This window comes from Mixophyes fleayi, chromosome 5, assembly GCF_038048845.1.
Source record: "Mixophyes fleayi isolate aMixFle1 chromosome 5, aMixFle1.hap1, whole genome shotgun sequence".
Classification (NCBI taxonomy): domain Eukaryota; kingdom Metazoa; phylum Chordata; class Amphibia; order Anura; family Limnodynastidae; genus Mixophyes; species Mixophyes fleayi.
In genome coordinates, this window is record NC_134406.1 from 74,719,000 (window position 1) to 74,741,807 (window position 22,808).

Below are 22,808 nucleotides of genomic sequence, written 5' to 3' on the forward strand. Positions count from 1 at the left end.
GATGGAGCGAGGCAGGTCATTCCAGTGAAGAGGGGCAGCGCGGGAGAAGTCTTGGATTCTGGAGTGGGAAGAGGTAATCAGAGTGGAGGAGAGGCGACGGTCATTGGCCGAGCGCAGGGAGCGGGCAGGAGTGAATGGAGAGGAGGTCAGTGATATAGGGGGCAGTGGACTGGGAGAGCGCCTTGTACGTTGTGGTCAGGAGTTTGAAAAGGATTCTGTAGGGTATGGGGAGCCAGTGTAGGGCAAGGCAGAGAGGGGATGCAAAGGAGGAGCGGCGAGATAGGAAGATGAGTCTAGCAGCCACGTTAAGAATAGAGCGGAGGGGGGCGAGATGGGGGAGGCCGGAGAGGAGGAGGTTGCAGTAGTCCAGGCGGGAGATAATGAGTGCATGGATGATAGTTTTAGTGGCATCCTGAGAGAGGAAAGGTCGGATGTGGGCAATATTGCGAAGTTGGAAGCGACAGGCTTGGGCAAGGGATTGAATGTGGGGGGTGAAGGAGAGAGAAGAGTCGAAGCTAACGCCTAGGCAGCGAAGTTGGGTGACAGAAGAGATGGAAGTGTTATTAACAGTGATAGAGAGGTCATGGTGGGAGAGGAGCCTGGGGGGAGGAAAGACAATGAGCTCCGTTTTGGAGATGTTGATCTTGAGAAATCGCGAGGACATCCAGGAGGAGATGGCAGAGAGGCAGTCGGATACAAGAGAGAGAAGGGTGGGGGAGAGGTCAGGCGAGGAGATGTAGAGTTGAATGTCGTCAGCGTAGAGGTGATACTGAAGACCGAAGGAGATGAGAGCACCAAGGGAGGAGGTATAGAGTGAAAAGAGTAGAGGGCCAAGAACAGAGCCTTGAGGGACTCCAACAGGGAGAGGGGAGGGGGTTGAGGAAGAGCCAGAGGTGGATACCGAGAAGGAGCGGTTAGCGAGGTAAGAGGTCAACCAGGCGAGGACAGAACCCGATAGGCCAAGAGAGAGAAGAGTTTGTAGCAGGAGGGGGTGGTCAACGGTATCAAAGGCCGCAGAGGGGTCGAGTAGGATGAGTAGGGAGAAGTGACCCTTGGATTTGGCTAGTAGGAGGTCATTGGTAACTTTGGCCAGGGCAGTTTCGGTGGAGTGGAGGGGGCGGAAGCCTGATTGGAGAGGGTCAAGGAGGGAGTAGTCCGAGAGGTGTCTGGTGAGGCGGTTGTGGACAATCCTCTCAAAGTAATTTGGAAGCATAGGGGAGAAGAGAGATAGGGCGATAGTTAGCAGTAGAGGTAGGGTCAAGATTAGGTTTCTTGAGGATGGGAGAGATAAGAGCGTGTTTAAAAGAAGAGGGGACCATGCCAGAGGAGAGTGAGAGGTTGAAGAGGTGAGCGAGGTAAGAGCAGGCCGTGGAGGAGAGAGAGCGAAGGAGGCGAGAGGGGATAGGATCGAGAGGACAGGTGGAGGGTGGAGAGGATAGAATAAGTGAGCGAACTTCATCACCCGAGGTGGGGCAGAAGGAGCACCAGAGTTGGTTGGTGGGGGGAGTAGACTGTAGACTGTATTGACGTTTTTATATTTGCTTTAATATATTTGCTATTTGTCTTATCCTCTTGCAGAAAGCAGACTGTATTGAAAAGGGAGACGTGTGGATGGTGCAGAAACATGGGGCCCGATTCATTAAGGATCTTAACTAGAGAAATTTCTTATTTCAGTCTCCTGGACAAACCATGTAACAATGCAAGGGGTGCAAATTAGTATTCTGTTTTGCATATAAGTTAGATACTGACTGTTTTTTCATGATTATTATCTTGCAGTTTCCTAGGTAATAGAAATGTTATGTACAGATTTGTGTATTCATAATTGATACTGCAGCAAGCTAAATCACCATGTTGACAGCAGATATTTTTTTGACCAAATGCTATATGTTCTGTCTCCGATTTTGTTTGAGGGAGCAGGAAATACAGCAATGTGCCTACTTAAAATACTTTGTAAACAAAAGTTGCAGTAGGAAAAGTGTACAAAACTGAACAGTCAATTTTAACTTCATACAGATTGTGAAGGATATAGAATGATCTGTATTCAGGTATTAACCAGAATGTAATCTGAAATTAAATAATGCAGAAAACAATCTGATTAAACAAATGTTATATACTTTTTTGTGTCTCTGTTAAACACACTAATCCAAATGGTCTATGTGTGAGAAGTTTGTGAGTCTTGAGAATCAGTAACCGTGGCAACTCCTTTGGCAGCTATGACTTCAAACAACCTGCACCTGCTGAGTGATCCCACACATCCGCTAGTTGATATTTTGGCCTACTCCTCTTTACAGATGTGTTCAGCATTTACATTTTTTAATGTTCATTTTGCTGCTATAACCTTTTCGAGCTACAACAGTACAGCGATTACCACAAAGCACAAACCAACAATGTAAGACAAGTAAGGAAGCATTAATAAGCCAGGTCAGATAAGATTAATCTGTGATGCACTTTTAACATACAACCCCCAACAGTGGTCTGCTGGGAGTTATTCAATCCAGCCACAGTTGCCAAATATTGACAAATTTATCTTGTCTAAAGAAAATAAACCAATAATGAGTGCATTATTAATTATTATTTATTTATATAGAACCAACGTATTTCAAAATACTGTACATATAATAATCACTCACATCAGTGAATCCAAATTATCTACCACACAAGCACATATACGGGTCCATTTTTGTCAGCATCCAATTAGCCCCTTTACCGCTGAGCCTATTTTGGCAGTTTTGGGGCTGGTCACATTCCTACGTCAATATCAGTAATTTGTTCATGCTGTACCCACAAAAAAAATATACCTTTTTTTTTCAGAAGACTAAATTTTCAGAAAATACCATTAGTTTGCTTATACCTCTTGTCATCGCAAAAAACATCTACCCACAGTTGTCAAAAAAGGTTTCTTTTTTTTGTTTGTTTTATTTAAATAGCAAGAAAGTAAACTAAAAGCAAATGTGTCTTTTTTTTTTTTTTACACTTTCATGCCCAATTAACTATCCACCAGTCTCCAAGCCTTCAAATGTGCCCTTAAAATTCAACTTTCATTCAAGCCCACGAGTCCTCTAACTCTCCCTCCTCCGGACCCCACATCATCTTCCCCTCTCGGTTTTACCCCCTCTGTGCCCGCCCACCCCCTCTAGAATGTAAGCTCTCACGAGAAGAGGCCTTTTTCCTAGTGTTTTCCTTGCTTATTAAATTTTGCAAGTTGTGATGATATAATTATGTAAATATGTTGTTTGCATATTTTGTCACTTTTGTACTTTATGTATGTTATTTTGTTGTATATGCTATACCCCTATGTTTAGCAGTGCAGAACCCTTGTGGCACCTTATAAATAAAAGATAATATTTTATTTTATTTTTTTTTAAAAAAAACGATCCTGGGCTCCTTTTCTATAGTGTAAGATGTTATTATCTGGTGATCACCAAACAATAACTATTAATGAGCCATCTCATATAAAAGAGGGGACTCCCAACTTTCAAATGACTGTAACCCTGACTTTTTGAAGCCAAGATGGGGAAAATATGTGCTCTTCTCAATCATTCCTGGACTTATTTCTGTAGTGTAGGTGGCTATTGTGTGGTGAACACAAATTATCACCAGAAAATAACTATTAAGGGAGCACCTCATTTGGAAGAGGGACGCTCCTCTTTCAAATGTGAGTGTCTCTGAGTTTCTAAGCGTCAGGATGCACTCTCCCCCATCCCCTGGATCTTCATTATTTGTCTGTAGGCAGTGGTTAAGGATGTGGGACTTAATGACATCATTGAGTGCTGAAGTGATGACATCATTAAGCCTTGCTCCGTCCTCTGTCCACCGCCATCAGGAAATAGCTATAGGGGACAGGTAAGTATAATATTTACTTCTTTGAACCCCTATGTGCTAAAGACAAGTCCCCCTCATCCATAGCACTGAAGGGGTTAACCTACCAGTATGTTTTTTTGGACTGTGGGGGAACCAGCGCATGGAGTAAATACAAACTCCACACAGATCGTTCCCTGGTCGGAATCGCACCCATGCCCCAGTGCTGAGAAGCAGCTACACTGACCACCGCACTGCCCACATTTATCAAAGTCCTTCAGTTTTAGAGAGTTTGCTTTCCTCACATAGAACATTACAAATCCAAAGTGGACTTTAGGATTTTCCTCTCCACAAGACAAATTGACACCCCTCTCCCATCTACCATTGGAAAACCTGCAGGGCAAGGGCAAATTCAGACTTAAAATGCATAAATCCCAGGCTAGACTTCCAATATGACATTTGGGCATGAATACCAGGTTATGGCCAATTCCACAATCAAAGGGACAAAATTACTATTATCAAATATGAAGATAAGATAGACGTATTGAACATTTTTTTGCAAAGGGAATATCTTCTAGTGTCTTAAAATTAGTTTATATCTAGCCTATCTCACAAATGTAAAACAGTATATCATTTTAATTTCCCATGACTTTAAAAGGTGTAAATGTGACACAAGACATTTATATCTAATTAACTGTAACTGACTGGCAACACAGGGGGCCTGATTCACTAAGGAAAGTAAAAATTGAGTAAGTAGTCTCCTGGACAAAATCATGTTACAATGCAAGGGGGTGCAATTAGTTTATTATTTTACACACGTTAAATACTGACTGTTTTTTCATGTAGCACACAAATATCAACTTTAAATTTCAGTGTACAAATATTTAACTTGTGTGTAAAATAATAAACTAATTTGCACCCCTTTGGCAGATTCCTTTAAAATTCAGACCAATTTGCCAGAGAAGAAACATTTCTGTGATTTCCCCCCATGTACCTGAAGTAAAAAAGCAAGTAAATGATTTCTTTCTGCGAGATGACATCAACCATGGATGCCCTGGTAGGAAGGAATACATTATGATAGAAATAGAAAATGGGAAGGAAAAAGTGCAGCGCCGTTACCTCATCATGTCAGTCATCGAATGTTACACCCTCTTTAACAAAGCGTCCGGATTTGAAAAATGGCAACTCTAAATTCTTTGAAACGTGATTAATGTTCTGTCAGTGTCTGAACTGCACAGAATTTTGATGGGGTTTATCAAGCCAATATAGATTTTCTGCAAAGCACTCTCATATCGTTTTCCCCCAACTTTCCACAATTAAGCAAGTATTTAATGTGTCAGAAGAGTGACGTTAAGGACTGTGCACGACAGAAACTTGATGACGGCAAAGGCAAAGTTGAAGAGGATGTAATTTCACATAACATAACCTATCTACAGTGGAGAAGGCGCATGTGAAGGGCAACCATACGTGTTCCATTAGAAGGAACTGTTGCAGTCAAGATGCTAAAGGAGCAGATTCCACATTTAATTCTGCACTGCTGTGTGAAGAAGAAGCAGGCAGATTAATTCCATTCATTATTACATATTGAGGAGGAGTGGGCTGTGTTTAGTCAGCTGCAAAGTGGTGTTTATACAGTGAACCTTTGGTTTCACAATTTTGCTTACTCTCCCGGGAAAAGCCTGAAAGGCTCCCAAATTTCCGGAAAAGGAATTGGTAAACGCTTTTTGGAAAACTGCGGGACTCTATACCTCTCTCTCTAGTCTCCACAGTAACGGAGGTCAGCACTGCGGCCAACAGATATGAGGGACACCACACACAGCGGAAGGGGGGGGTTCGGAAGGTGCGAGAACGGACAAGTACACTACAGACCTTGATCGCACTGGTAGATCACTAGATGTATAAAAAAACAAAAAGAAACAGGAAAGCTGCCTTGAGCTTACAACAGCAAAAAGGTTACTGTGGCCCCAGTAATCCTCCCTTTACTACCTCACTAAAACCCCTGCAAGCTGCGCTATCTCTGGTTTCCCTGCATAGCTACGTTGTTTATACCCGTCTTAATATTTATGCTGCTTCATATACATTGTATTGTCTGCTCCCCACTATGTACCCCCCACACTCTTTCTCCCTTTCTTTTTTTTCTACCCCCCTCCCTACCTTAAAACTTTTAATAAAAATAATGATGTTAAAAGGATACTATGGCTGGATTTACCGTCCTCCACACAGAAAATTTAAGAAATAAATTTATAGTATAAACGGATTTCACTTATAGGTGCAGGGTGCAGGGTGCATGTTGTATATCACTGTAAATGCAAAAAGTGTATGAAAATACTGATTTCTGCTGTAGGATGCCAACAGAATGGTTGATGGTTGTGTAAAACTTAGGCAGGAAACCACATTTTAGTAGCTGTCTGAGGCCAGGTAGGGGCTGGTGTTATACTGTCTACCATATTCTTTGGCTTGAATGCACACCAGGGGGTTCTGTGCGTCTGTGTATTAAGAGACTTATTTTGAAAGCCAGGGAAGAAATTAACTGGGCAGAAGTATAAAGTACCGGCCCATTGGCCTCGTCAAATCTGGTCCTGATTGGTTCTCTCAGTGCAGCCTACCCCATCTCTCAGATTGCCCAAACATCCAATAGGATTGGTGCATTATTTCAAGTGCTTCTTTGAACTTATGACAGTGGTAGAGACCATTTTGGCTCTATATAAAGAACATATGTTGCTGCATTTTGTATGTACATTATAGTATTCCATTTGGGTGATCATCCCTACAACATGTGGATGTGAAACAGTCCTTGTAAGGACAATTTAGGAGCAATAAACAACACTGCTTACAAGATCCTGCATGATGCCTATTATCTGTTGTAATCTTGGCACCTATAGATAAGAACTAAACCTCTAATTGGTTCCCTGACAGTCCACAGTCCAAAGCTCTGCCTGCAACTCTGCAGTCACAACCCAAAGTAAGTGGTCCGGAAGAAATAGCCACATTCGCCAACAAAGAGTTGCTGCAGCAGCTATACACAACACCCAGAAGTAAGCTGTTCTGGGTGTCCCAAGACCAATCTGTGAAATCACAGATAAACTGATAAAGGAAGGACAAGGTGGCAGAGTAAGCCTGTCACAGACACTAATCAATCACATCAAATAGCTGTACTTAAAAGCACCTTGTTAGAATTTAAAACATTTATTATTCCATATTACTTTCAGGTTCTACAAGAATTGTAAATTAAACAATTATCGTCTTCAAAACAAATGTAATATAATTTAATACAACTCTTTTTTTCCCCAATTTACAAAATACATATCAAATAGTTACAATAATTAACCTATACGTACTATAGATACAATTAACATATTCTACAAATGGGTGGCGATGTGCATACTCCTATCTATATCTATAATATAAATGTCTAGTGGCGTGTGTTAGTTTGTCTGTGTGTGTGTGGAAAAAATAAAACCAAGCTGCAGCGCCACCTGCTGGGCGGAGTTATACACTGACCTACTAAATTCTTAGTGTGTGTGTAAAAAAAAATTCAGAAAGGGCTGAAATTTGGTATACTAAGATGTTTTTAATTTGTTAATTTAATTTGTTAATTGTTAAAAGTGTTTATAAAGATTTTAAAATATATATATATATATATATATATATATATATATATATATATATATATATATATATATTTCTTGAAGGAGAAGTGACAGTTGGGAGTGGTTGGTGGTTGCCGGGGGTGACAGAGTGAGAGGAGTGTGATACTCAGGACCGCTTAGAGAGATCCCTGTGTCTGGATAGACATCTGGATAGATGTGGCGATGAAAATGAAGGATGAGGCGATGGAGAAGAATGATGAGGTGGTGACATGTGGACAAAACCACGTTAAAAAAGGGCGCTTACGTCGGGAAGTAACGCTCCTCCCCTGAGGAGGCCTGGGCTATGGCCCAAATGCATGACAAGAACCTTTCTAACACCTTAAGTAGCTTGATTTGACTAGAATGCATGGGTTAACTTGTATGGCAACAAAAGGTTATACATACACAACAAATATTGTCATTGGATCTGATATTGAACATAGGTCTTTACAACTTCCTCCCAATCCTCCCCAGTCCCTTGTACAGTGATGGTATACAAAGAGTACAAGTGTAGAACAGAATGAACCAGTTGCAAATACATATGGAACTTTGATTTCCAGGGAAAATGTATATTCCCTGATCAGTGATTAAGAGACTGCAATTCTCAACAAATTTACCCCAGTATTGCTGCTTGATACCTAAAATGGAAGTATATTTACATTCCTGTACAATGAACCGGCTACCAGAGGAGATTGATGAAATCTACATCACACAAGGAAAAACCAGTCAAGAGAGGGGACCATCCCCCTTACTAAATAGGTAAATTCCCTGTACACAAAAGGTCCAACAAGATGAATTATAGTATCAACAGGAAAAAGGTTGGAAACCCAAAAGAGTAAAGACACTCCAGTCCACTAATCCCTCAAATTATTTTAAACCACTTTTATTTAATAATTATTAAAATATCTAAACCAAGTATTGTTGGGGGAAATATGTTAAAAACAACAAATAATAAAGTAAATAGAGGAAAAAGTATAAAGTGCTTATCAAAACAAATAACCCTTCTGTAGCAACCGAACCAAATCTACACAATATTGAGATAAGGATTACTTATGTCTATATCAGATCTGTTATGCTCTCACACTGCTTATTGTTATATAGCACTAATAGCTTAGCACCTTGTCAAAATACTGTATTAACAATATCAAGTCGTATGTTTTACCTCGGCATCTTTATTGTTGAAAAGTGTTTCAAATATATGCTCACAGAACACATATCATACTTCATCAAGTCAAGTGTGTACTCACATCTCAGACTTGCATTTATCACAAATGATAATATTATTGTTGGTATAATCCATATTTCATTGCAAAAAGACATGCTCTTAGTGGTAACTGTGAGTTAGCATTTGGGAGGACACATGCATAGATACCAATTATAATTGTATCAGTAGTGTAGGGGATCAGTATTTCCCCTAGAGGTGTATATATTGTTATTATACTTCACAGGGGAGTAAGTAGGCTCTATAAGTACTTTTATAGGTGTTGTATATTTTGTTTCTTTACATGTGAGTCCTCAGAAGGACGTGTGATCTTCATTATGTGAGACAAAATTATGGGAAGGTTGTCATTCAAGTTGAAGATCTTGCTAATGTTCTAAACAAAGGGGAGTAGAAGTGTATATATCATTTTGAACTGTTATAGGTGGAATATCTCATATGGTGGATGTAATTATTGAATAGAATTTTCAAATTATGCAGTATTATGTGCTCTATTATTTGTATTATTACAAAGATAATTCCAGGCCTAACATTGGGTTTATGAATCACTAAATAATTAAGAGAGAGGGGGAAATAATTCCTCTGGTGCACTAGAAGACGGTGGTTATGAATAGGACACCTCAATTCAGTATTGAGAATACTAGTGACTGCTACCTGATTGCAGATATTTTGTAATAGCTAGTGTTCCTCTACTATTTCTCTAACCGTTGTTAGCAGGTCCTCCCAGTAAGATCTTTATATTCTGTTTTCTATGATAATACTACATGAATGCCTCATTCCTGAAGTCCATAGAAATCTAACTTACACACTGACTGCTAGATGTCGGTAATCACGGCTGTAAAGCCAACATCATCCGCTACTTCTGGGTTAGTGGTGTCATAAATGACATTGTGACCCCGACGTACGTTTCACCGCAGGCTTTATCAATATGAACTGGCTAAGCAGTCAAAACATCGAGATCAAGCACCCTCCAACACCAGTGCAACATTATCCTGATCAGGATGGAGTCCCTGAGTAAACAGTGTCAATCCTCACCTAACAGGACACCCTAATATTTAAAAGCATATACCCACTGAAAAGACAGAGAGGGTTCCCTCAACAGCATATCCTCAAAATCTGCCACAAATATAGCCCCAAATATGTTCCAATACTGTCAATTTGAGAGAACAAGGAGTCCAGATCAGTCAAATATAACAAAAGGTCATCAGCATATAAGTAGATCTATTCATTATATCCTACATACTTTAAGCCTACAGCTTGCTGGGAGGATCGGGTTAATATGGCAAGTGGCTTAATCACCAAAGAGAAAAGCAAAGGTGAAAGAAAACATTTGTGGGCAAAAAAAGGCATAGATATTAGATAAGTCAGTTATTTAGTACATTCTATATAATGATAGCTAGAATCTGATTGGTTGCTATAGGCAACATTTCCACTTTTTCAAACCCTCAGTTCAGTAAATATACCCCATAGACTGTACGAAGGCCATAGGGTATTGGTACATCAAATGGTTCCAACTTTTGAAGTTTGGCCAAAGTCACATCTGGATAGAACACATCAAAGTAACTCAACTCTACTAAGTCAAAGTCTTCATATGAGTCCAGGGCAACTACGAACCTGAAGCAACTGTTAGAGTGATAGAAATAATAATGCTACACAAACAGGTAGTGAGTATCTTAGCAGGATATTGACGTCAATGTTGCACAGTGATATGTGGTTAAGATGAACTGAGTGGTCAGTCTCTGGTTTTAAAATCAATAAAGGAAGGGCTAAAGAGAACATGGTTCCATGGCTGCATTGTACACCTTCGGTACATCTTAGCAAGCAACTAACATTCGAATTGAAGCCCAGGAATTTTCCTGCAGAGAAAACTGGAAACATTGTTCTCTATTTCTTAAACTTGCAGGGAATTATCCGATTGAGCAATCAGGAAAGAGAGAAAAGAAACTGAGACTAGGTATTCAGATTGATCCTCTTTGGAATATTTACCAATAGCAGCATACAACATTTTATAATAATTTCTAAAAGTATGATTTATCTCAACCTGCACTTTGAAGACATTCCAGACCGTCAAAAGAGGACAAATCTCTAGTTTCCATTAGTACAGCTCTAGTACTCGAGTAGTTGGATTGGCAATTTCAGCAACTGTCAACCATAAACCGCTAAGCTTCCACAGGAGAGTGGGGATTCAGAGGTTCCCTGTTTAAGGGAAAGGAGCATGATGAAGTGATCCTCTGCCTATATAGGAGGACGACTCCCCCTCAGAAGAATGTCATCTGAGGAAAAATGTCTATTCTAGAAAGGCTCCTATGGGAGCTAGAATGTCAGAATTAAGCAATCTCCATGGAGTGCGTCAGTCTATCCAGAGAAGCATTATGTGTGTTATTAAAGTCACCTAAAAACACCAAAGATGCTGGAAATCAGCTTTGTCACAAATTATACCAACTTATGGACCAGTACAGAAACTTCCAAATGAGGATAACAGGTATTAAACAGCCTAAGCCACCCATATACTTGTCAACACTAGAAATTTGTGGGCCTGCTGATGAGTTGATGAATCAAGAAGCAACATCAGCAGTTGTAGACCCTGCAAACCTCAGAATAGAGCAGAATGAGTCTGCAAACAAAAATGAGTCGTACCCCTAAAACTTGTCTTTTTAAGGGTACAAAAGTATTGAATTATGTTGCGCCATAATACTACTATTCTGAATTAACAGGCAAGGTTCTTGAGAAGTTCAAGCTCGTGAGACAGAACCCTGAGAACCAAGACAATCATTGACTTCATCTGGAAAGCTGAAGAAATAAATCATTCCATCCAAAACTACTCGCAACCTAGGCTGGTACAACAAAACATAGGGCTCCAAGTTGTTGCTGATGCTGTACCAAGGAGGAGTAAATCAGGAAAAAACAAAGAGTGACACTGCTTCTGAAACTCTATGCATCCTTTCCAAAGCAAGCACCATGTTGAGGTCCTAATAGTTCAGTAACCGAGCTGGAAAAGATCTTGTAAAGGTCTTGTCAGACCACCTATGGGTGTGCACCACCAGGAGTGGAGGGAAAGATCCCTGCAAAATTCTGACTGACAGTCCTCTAAAGATCCCTGAGCTTTCTCTCTGACCTATGATGTGGATATCAGCAGGCGCGGGCTGGGATACTTCATTGATGACGCGGCCGTATCCCGTGTCATGTGACGCAGCCGCCTGTGCGCTGACGCGGCCGCATCTGATGTCGTCAGATGTGGCCTCAGGTAAAAATCCGGAGAAATTGCATCGGGGGCGGCCCTAAAAGCGGAAAGTCTGAGCGGCCCAGGGGGGTCGATGCCCCCCGGCCCAGCCCGCCCCTGGATATCAGTCTGTCTCAGACAATTTTCAAATCATCCCACCATGGTGGTAGCAGGTTGTTGTGGCAGACTGCAGAATTCAGTTTGCAGAGGAGAGACAGACCCTCGGGTTACTGATGCAAGTTTTAGCTGCATGTTGTCAGATGATATGCATTTTTTAAATGTATACAGGAACTATCTCAGATATAAATGATGAAGAACATTGCTTTGATGTATATTTTCTTATATGAATATATAAGACATACTGTACATCACTGTCAGTATCCTTTTGGAACCTTAAAGGTACCTTTTATCTGAAGGCATCTATGCAGATGGGCCATAAACATAGGTGGCATATCTTATATCCTGTAGCAGAATGTCAGGTCTTTGTGAAATATAAACCCCCAGTTGTGTGACACTTTATAGTTCCATTCTCTTTCAAAGATAAACATCCCTCTGACTTTGAATTAGGTATAGTATTAACCCTTAGGGATATATTTACTAAACTGTGGGTTTGCAAAAGTGGAGATGTTGCCTATAGCAACCAATCAGATTCTATCTGTCATTTTGTAGAATGCACTAAATAAATGAAAGCTAAAATCTGATTGTTTGGTTATAGGCAACATCCCCACTTTTTCAAACCCGCAATTTAGTAAATATACCCCTTAATGTTAAAACAAGTAATATCCGGTTTAGTAATCATTTATGTATTTTATTTTATTAACTCATGATTAGGCCATAATCACAATAGCAACGAATACTCTTAAACTTAAGAACTGAAGAGCTCCACAGATGCATTCATCCATCTCGGCCACATCCTCTTTAAACGTAACCTTTAGTACTAAAAGAAAAAAATTCATGTTGTTCAATCAATTTATCACTAGCAAAGTGTGCAGCAAGGAGGGAGGGACTTCACTACAATAGCACATACAAAGGAATCCTCCAGCATTCATACTATGCAACTAAAACTTCTGATTGTATTATGAACCACATACGGTTCCAAAGGCAGATTTTAAACTGGAAGATGACAGAGAGGACTCCTGTTTGTACATTTTTATAATTTGCACCTTTTGCTAGTAAAATTGTTTGAGCAACTTGCCTTATTTCTTTTTGCAATAAATTTGCACCCAAGGAGAAATTAATTAAGCTCCGGTAAGCCTGGATACTTAATAGTCAGACAGCCATTTAGGAGTTGTCTAATATATGTTATTGGTTGAGTGGTGTAAGATTTCTGAGGTGCAGCATGTTTAGTACATAGGTTTCCCCCCATATAGATTACCTTCTTTCCATGTTTTTTTCTTTTGCCAAGATCTATATCTATACAAAAAGAAGAGGCTTCCACAGATGCGCACAGAGATATAGGCGAACAATAAAGAGTGCAAAAGTTGGTATTGTAGGGGTGCTTTTATTTCAAATAAAAGTATTTTTAAAAGAGTATGTATTTGTATCACTGCTATTTTTCCCTGGTGCACTACAGGTTCCAGCAGTGGTTCACCATGTGACAGCTATGGGTATGTTGGCGACTGTAGTACTAAAAATTCTTAAAGGCAGCCTGGGCATGCTGGGGCCTGTAGTGAACTACAGAAAAATGGTTAATAAATTCTATTTTTGGTTACAATTTCCCCCATAACCACTGCTCAAGAGATGTGGGAATAGACCTAGTGCCAGGGCTGTTTTTTGCAGGCCAGATCCCCCTAGGGAATCCATTCACATGCGGACAGGCCTAAGGGCTGGTTTGATACTATGACAGGTGGACCCCATGATGTGTATTTCCCTGCTATAGACCCAGTAGCCCTGAATGGCAAAGCCTAGTGCTGGTAATTCATGCTTTTTGTCCCTGATTTTGCCAGTACCAATCTGGGTCGGCAACACTAGGGCTGGTTAAGCTCTTCAAAAGTATTTTCTTTTTCAAAAATACAATTCAAGCTGTGTGTTAATGATGATGACTAAGTTGGTAGCACGGTGGCTTAGTGGTTAGCACTTCTGCCTCAAAGCACTGGGGTCATGAGTTCAATTCCCATATCTGTGTGGAGTTTGTATGTTCTCCCTGTGTTTGCGTGGGTTTCCTCCGAGTGCTCTGATTTCCTTCCACAGTCCAAAAACATACTGGTAGGTTAATTGGCTGCTATTAAATTGCCCCTAATCTCTCTCGGTCTGTGTGTGTATGTATGCTAGGGGATTTAGATTTTAAGCTCCAATGGGGCAGAAACTGATGTGAATGAGTTCTCTGTACAGCGCTGCGAAATTAGTGGCGCTATATAAATAAATAGATGATGGTGAAGTGTAGAGAGATGCAATGGGAAGTGATGTCTGCTGAGCATGCACATTTCATAAAAGCACTTTTTGGGGCGTATTCAATTGTTAGCGGTAACGCTGATAAACGAGTGCTCAAAAAATATTACCGTTGATACGGTAATATTGCGCGCGAAAAGCGTTTATACGGTAGTTTAGTCGCGAAATTTCAGCTCGCCGCTCAGGGGGCTGCGAGCTGAAATTCCGCGAGTAAATACCGTATTAACGGTAAGATTTTTTGAGCGCTCGTTTATCAGCGTTACCACTAACAATTGAATACGCCCCTTTGTGCTTAAAAGTCAGACTTACTCACAATCTGAGCCAGGTAACCATCAGCAAATACAACGCTTCTATACATCTATCAAAATTGTATTCCAATACAAAAAAATAAAACACTTTGAGGTGATGATAGCATTAAAGAGTTATATTTGAACATCCAGCATTTTGCAAAACATACAGAAAAAAATATATACCACCAAATAAAGCAATACAGTTATCTAACTCCTTTGACTCAGAATAACATTTCACATATTATCCAGCCAACGTTACAATATTGAATGTACTTCAGTTTAGCATTACTAGGACACAACATTCACAAGTATGTAAAACCATTCAATAAAAGTCCTTAAGATTATATAAGCCTATTTTTAGATGGACCATGAACATTTTTAGGGCTATTGTAGCTGAAGGGACTATGTTTACTACATTGATTCAAGTTTTAGCCTTTGTGTGAAAAAAAAAAATATCGCAAAAAATGATATGCACACCCTTGAAATAGTTGAAATATGCCAATAAAGTGACCTACTTCTATCCCCAAACAATGTTTCCCATTTGGCTGCCTCAGTGTGTGCTGCACACGCCCTAATGTTTCTTAACCACTTAATGCCAAGACTACTTTATAGCTTCCGTACCAGACACACTTTTTATATACCATTTTTACTACATACTATTTAAACAACACTAGCTTTTTTTAATTAAAGTAAATTTCAGATGGTTTTTCAGGGATGGATAAGGCTTTCTTTTGGTAGCATTTTTAAAGAAGTATAAATATGAAATTAGTAAATAAAAAGGAATAATATACACTTTTCAATGATTATACACATTATTTTCAAGCAATTAGTACACCCATATCATGTGTGGTGGGGGTATGAGGCCTGTGACTGGTCCTCTCCTGCTTCAACCTTTTAAAGTTGCTTAAACTTGATCATTTGACATTTCTGTATTCAGTGGTGTAACTACCCCTGCTGCAAAGGTTGCAAAAGCTACCAGGCCAGGTGGTAGATACCGCACAACTTGCAACAGTGATAGTTCCACAATGAATACGGAACCACTCAGTCACTCCCATGTGACTTTCTCATTAGATATAATGTGAAAATAAAATATTCCTACATGAATACTAGTTATTGGACAATTTACTTGAGAATAAACACCTGCTTATTTTGAATATTTTTTCTTTCATAATAACACAACAAAAAGTAATCAAAATAATTAAATACTCTGCAAGACTTCAATAATACATTGCAAAATAAAAAAACAAACAAACAAAAAACACACAACAGTGTCATAATTTCACAAACATGTGAAGTAACTTATGTGCAGGAGCCAGAAAAAACTGGGTCCATAAGGAGCCATTTTCCAGCTACATTCAGGGTAATTATTAGGGGAGTCTGTCAGGGTTGACAGACTAGGTCAGTATTGCCTAACCTGTGACACTCCAGGGGGTAAATGTATCAAACTGAGAGTTTTCCGGTGGGTTTGAAAAGTGGAGATGTTGCCTATAGCAACCAATCAGATTCTAGCTATCATTTTGTAGAATGTACTAAATAAATGATAGATAGAATCTGATTGGTTTTTCAAACCCGCCGAAAAACTCTCAGCTTGATACATTTACCCCCAGGTGTTGTGAAATTACAAGTCCCAGCAAACCCTTCCAGCAATAAGCTGATATATATTTAATATCCTGATATTTCTATATTTTTCTAATTGGTCTAAAATTCTTTTAAGAACAATTATCCTGATGGATAATGCTATTCCTCACTTCTCATTGTGTTGTGCAGGTCTCTACATAGTACTATATGACTTAATGTTATGCTTAATTATTATGTAAGTAACTCTATTCCAATATTACAAAAAGATTAAGGCTGCTTTCATTTGGATTTAATTGAAATGTATTGTTAATAGAATAGAGTTTTCCTTGTAGTTATACTAGTACAGTAATTGTCAATATTATATACTGTCAGTGAATTTTATCAATTCATTTTGAATGTTACCCACTCTTTATTGTAAGTGATTTGTTTCATCCTTACTTTTCTTACACTGTTCTTTATTTCTCTCGTAATTTTCAGCACAATGGTTTTGGATTTATCCATTAATTTCCACAACTTTCACATTCAAAACTTCATTAATCACAAAGAATTAGTCACTACCAGGACATTCTAACACATACTTTGGGTAGTAGAGCACACATTGTTCACTGCTATCTAGACACTTTGGGGCATATTCAATTGTTGGGAAATCCCGCCGCGGAAAAACTAACACAAGTAATACGGTAAAATCCAGCGAGTAAATTACCGTAGTAACAGTTTTTCCGCGCACGATTACTGTAATAACGGTAATCGTGCGCGGACCACGGGATTTTCGGCAATCCCGCCGTCAATTGAATATGCCCCCTTGATTGCATTGTACACCTTCGTCTTTGCCTTTTCCCAATCACATACATTTCAATCGCAGGGTGAATCCTTCATCTTGGGAGTCATTAATGGGTCTCAGTATTATGCTCTCCACAGTCTCACTGTTACGCTATACCTGACGAAAGTTACACTCTTATAAATCTTTGGAATAAAGGAATATTTCACACTACACTATATGAGTAAATCTTTGAGTGCTTAGGGCAGCAAGGTGGCTAAGTAGTTAGCACTTCTGCCTCACAGCGCTGGGGTCATGAGTTAAATTCCCGACCATAGCCTTATCTGTGTGGAGTTTGTATGTTCTCCCCGTGTTTGTGTGGGTTTCCTCCGGGTGCTCCGGTTTCCTCCCACACTCCAAAAACATACTAGTAGGTTAATTGGCTGCTATCAAAATTGACCCTAGTCTCTGTCTGTGTGTGTATGATAGGGAATTTCGACTGTAAGCTCCAATGGGGCAGGGACTGATGTGAATGAGTACAGCGCTGCGGAATCAGTGGCGCTATATAAATAAATGGCGATGATGGTGATGAGTGCTTCCTTTATTGGATCTCTATGCAGCACAGTGACGCTTTCCTGCTGGAGGCGAACACCGGGGTCAATTTATTTTATAAATTTGAGTGCCAATCAATGGACAATTATATATTATATAAAATATATGTGTTAATATAGCATGTTATTTATTTGAATTCTATACAGCGTTACTACTGTTTATATTTATTTCTAAAGATATTGGACTTTATATGCTTGTTTGTTAATGACTTGCACTATTCCTGTTTTGTATACATCTGTTCAAAACAAGTGTTTGAACTAAAAGCGTAGTGGTTAGCACTTCTGCCTTACAGCACTGGGGTCATGAGTTCAATTCCCGACCATGGCCTTATCTGTGAGGAGTTTGTATGTTTTCCCTGTGTTTGCGTGGGTTTCCTCCCACACTCCAAAAACATACTGGTAGGTTAATTGGCTGCTAACAAATTGACCGTGTGTGTGTGTGTGTGTGTGTGTGTGTGTGTGTGTGTGTGTGTGTGTGTGTGTGTGTGTGTGTGTGTGTGTGTGTGTGTGTGTGTGTGTGTGTGTGTGTGTGTGTGTGTGTGTGTTAGGGAAATTAGACTGTAAGCCCCAATGGGGCAGGGACTGATGTGAGTGAGCTCTCTGTACAGCGCTGCGGAATTAGTGGCGATATATAAATAAATGGTGATGATGATGAAATCTACCAAGTGCCTTATGGTTGGTCATCCTCTGGGGGACAACACATGGCAAACATTACAGCACTTGGGGTTAAACTACGGATACTTGTGGCTCTCAAAGCCTCTCTTAAGAAAGGGCAAATTACCTAGGCTTTAATGAGCGTTATTTTTCAAAGCCTGCTTGTATATAGCCTAACTCGAATGACAAACAAGAATTTGAGCTTACTTGGGGAAAGAGAGGTCCTGCTTATTTCTTGCACATACCAGAGGGCAATACAATGAATACCAATTTTAATTTGACAACCTTATTTCCCAAAGAACATGTCTTTCATACCACACACACACAAGAACTGACCACTCGCATGCTATCTATGACTTGGAATACATAATTAGTTTTTTTCAGTGCGCCTTGGGAACCTTTCCTTTATGGTTTATTTCATATTTTGCTTACAAAAAAGTATAGATTCCTGTATTTTATACTTTGCCTACAGCATTAAAATGAGCAAAATGTTCAAAATTATTCTGTGGACTATTCAACTCGTTCAACATTTGCCCATGACATTTAGCATATCCCCTACCATACCACACAGCAGAAAGAATTGACCATTTTGGTCTCAGCTCCATTCACAGACAATAAATACTGTATTCACATATACAGTGCTAAAAGGTAAAGTGAAAGTGGAAATGAAAATTGTATTTCCAGAATGTCAATAAAATGTTTCTGTGAATTTGCTATTCTCTAATATGCAAAGTTACTTTCTGGCTTTGCTAGGTCTAGATGAAAATATGTTGGTGTTGAAAGATATGATACAAATATATCAGCTGAAAACTTAAGTGTTGCTGTGAGGAGATGATATGACATGACATCCATGTACATGAATTGAAGCCTTTCAGGGGAAAACACAGAGAAGTGATGCCTTCTGCACGTACAGAAATTCAGTTTTCATACACTACACTGATATCAGGGTATTCCCCAAAATAATCAGCAAACATATATTTAAGATTTTCCAGGAAAATGTGAATAGCACCGACCTCTTTATAAGACAGTAGGCATTGTCAGAGAATTCATATGCTGGGGGTGAAACAAAAAATAAGGCATGTAAAAAATAAGATGAGGGGAAAGATGAGTGTTTTCACCAAAAGACTATCTCATTCTCAAAAACCTATTTTTCCAATGATAACTATGCTCTGCATAATGTTATATTTAAACCTAAAATGTACACAACTGTAGTGTCAGTGTCCCTTAATACAGAAATGAACATTTATGAAAGTATCAGACTCTATTGTTTTTAATTCCCTTGTCTTTAATATATGGGTTAAGTCTCTGCAGCTCTCTCTGGGCCAAATAGTGACACTGACCCTATTGGGTGAAGTTTAATTAGGTTCCAGTTTCTGCAAAGTTGCTGTTATCACAGTAATGAAACATGGGAATATCAGTCATAAATGTACCAATAAAAGTACAAGTTAAACAATAAAGCACAACAACCACACAGATAGAAAATGAACCTAAAGACATAACAGGTACATTCGAGATAGAGAAAAAAGGTGTGTACATGAGACACTGGGTAGAGAGCTTACAATCTGTGTTTAATTATTTACATAATCTTTAACACACACAGTGAGTTTCATAGTTGTGTGGTGATGTTACTGTCCCTCCATGCCAGTAATAGGCTTGGAGTGTTGCGCTGCACTGTGACATCATATCGCGACACAATTCTACCAGCCTAACACTGACAAGGGGCAGCAGTTTCAATGGTAGCATTGAGACTGGCAAACTCCTCCTTTGCCTGCACCCTCTCTTTGCTCCACACAAGTAACGGATCGACAAGAAGCTTTTCAACAGTCTTGCATTACCTAAGAATCTTGCTTTATATATATATATATATATATATATATATATATATATATATATATATATATATATATATATATTATTTCTGTACTGAATTCAAATACAGGCAGTTAATGAATGTACTTAATAAATCAACACTGTGCACTGAAACACTGATTTTTAATGGCAGTTTTATTAAAATAATTTTCAGTGAAAAAAAAATGTGTGTAAGTCGCTTATGTGGGTATTGACCCTTACACAAATGTGGCATCAATGTGCTAATCTATCCATTATCACTTGCTGTAGCATAGCATATGTTATGTTTTAGTTAATGCGCCACATAGCATATTGTAAATATTAAACTATTTTGTAAAAAGGATATATAATCATACTTGTACAGATAATTTTTAAACAATACAAACATTAAACCTAGTTTTTAATGTCTGTTTACAGCAAATGATATAGCGTACCAGGTTTAGGCAACATCGTGGTCTTATCTGTGTGCAGTTTGTATGTTCTCGTCCTAGGGCTGCATGCGGCCCTCTGAGCTGTCATAGTTGCCTACTCTCCTGGAATGTCCCAGAGACGCCCGAATATTTGGGAGTTCTCCCGGACTCCCGAGAGAACAGGCAAAAATCCCGGATCCAGCTATCGCCGTTGTTGAAGATGGTGGGGGCGGGGCTAAATGTGCCATTTTGGCCCCGCCCCCTGCTGCAATTGGCTAAAATTGCCTAAGATTGACAGGGGTGGAGCCTAACAGCGCAGTACACGTGGCCACACCCCCCTCAACGGACTCCCTCCCAGACAGCTACCTTCAAAAGTAGGCAAGTATGCTTTATAGTCTGCTTTGTTGTAGCTTATAACAATTGTTTAAAATCCCTGCTGATATGTTATTACAAATATGAGTCTCTTTCTCTTTATTACATTTAGGGGCATATACAATTAGGTGCGGACATCGCGGTCACACGCCGGAAACGCAATACAGCGGATTTCCGTTCGCAGTGAACTTGCGGTACCATATTGACACACTTACATGCGCAGCTGCGATGCCCGGACCTAACTGAATATGCCCTTTATTGGTTTAACTTATAACTGAGCTTAAGGGCAATGTGTTGCCCTCATAAAGGTTAGAGGACAGTATTATGCGCCCCTGAAGTATATCAGGTTGCCTATCCCTGATTTACACTGCAGTTTCACCTATACACCAACAATGTGCTGTGTTCGTCAGACAATGGAGCGTTCGATGAACTTCCTGGACCCTGTGTACTCTGCAGCCCTGCCCTCACCTAGTATGTTCCTACAGTTAGGTAAGCACTAGGTACAGCAGGCCTGTAACATAATACACATCCAGCACAATAACATTACACGGTGAGGACAAGGGAACACTTACCAGTTGTAAGACCTTCAGTATCAGATGTACGGGAGTAAGTTCTTTCCTAAAACAAGAATCTTTCTTAGGGTTGGGTTCTGTGGTTGGGGTATACGCTGCTCCTGGATGGTCCGCCATGGTGATCTATATTACACGAGTCCCCAAATCGTACACAGCCCTGGTACTGCTCGTTGTAACCGGGGTTTTCCTTGCAGCAGCACTTCCTTCTTCTCCGTCGATTCCTGTAAAATGGATGCCGTAACTTCAAAGGGAAAGTGAAACCAACAAAACTGTCGTCGCTTCTCATTGGGGCGATCTGGATTGTTGTACAATATTTTGTACTGTTTACGCCCTTTTCTGTTTTCATGGTATGTTGTTCGGCAGCCCCACACAGTTTTGAGGAGTGACAACTTGATGTGTATTGATAATTTGCCGTTTATTCTTTGCCTGGAGCCAAGTATCTGTATTTTTGCTTATGTGCTATTTTAATAAGGGCCTGTTTGAAATTAATCCATATTCTTTATTGTAAGCAGCAATTTACTGAACAGTTCCCATAACTCAATATAAGACAACTCTTATATCCATAAATAAAATTCTTAGAGTGGCATTGCATCTTGCTGTGGTTAAATAAATGTGTGTGTTTTCTTTATTATCTGTGATATCTTCCACGTGAGGAACAATCGAGGTGTAATTAAAATCACCCATAGTTTAAAAGCACATAAACAAACACAATGTGCAATGCAAAGACTGGCACTGCATAATTTTCACCATTCTATGTCCCCATTTCACCATGCTCGCTCTCCCCATCACCTATTTTCCGGGTGCTACACCCAGCTGTTTTTACTTGCCACACAGCTCCTGGGGTCTTATTATAATAGAATAAACCATTGTTTCTCTTGTTCTAACAAGCACTATGTGAGCACTACAGGCAGCAGTGTGTGTTAAACCACTGACCACCAGTCTGACCAGTCGTGGCAGATGTGGGCAATACACTCCCAACATTTTTCAATATTATTGCAAATTATTACAACTGCCCCCACCCGGCTGCGTCTTAATGTCACCTGGCTGGCAAAACTTTCTGAGGAGAACACTGCATGCCATTCTAGGCAATGGCAATGCTGGCACAAATATAAATGTTTACTGGTGAGCCCTCCTTGCTTTCTTCTCAATGCAGGGAATTGGAAAAAAAAACACAACTCTGCACAGGTTCTTAGGGTACATTGCACTTAGTTATAGTGTCTGCATAGTCAAAATTATAACATACTTCCCAACTGGCCCGATTTAGGTGGGACAGTCCCGATTTGAGGGCTCTGTCCTGCCGTCCCAGCTTTGTCCCAATCGGTGGGAGGGTTGGAGGAAGTTTTGTCCTCTGCTTCTCTGCATACAGAAACTGTGTATAGTTCACGTGTTGTTTTATTCAGCCGACTTGGCAACACGAGACACTGCCCATTCTAACTAAAATATGTGTCAATGGGTAGTTTAC

At 39.8% G+C, this 22,808-nt stretch overlaps 1 protein-coding gene across 1 annotated transcript in view; it reads right to left on the reverse strand.

Moving 5' to 3' along the window:
- Positions 1-21,602, reverse strand: part of CMTM6 (CKLF like MARVEL transmembrane domain containing 6) — a 29,597-nt gene extending 7,995 nt beyond the window's left edge. The window contains exon 1 of the mRNA XM_075212392.1: positions 21,347-21,602. Coding sequence (XP_075068493.1) covers positions 21,347-21,463 — 117 coding nt within the window. The 5' untranslated portion in view covers positions 21,464-21,602. The remainder of the gene's footprint in view (positions 1-21,346) is intronic.
- Positions 21,603-22,808: the final 1,206 nt, after the last annotated feature.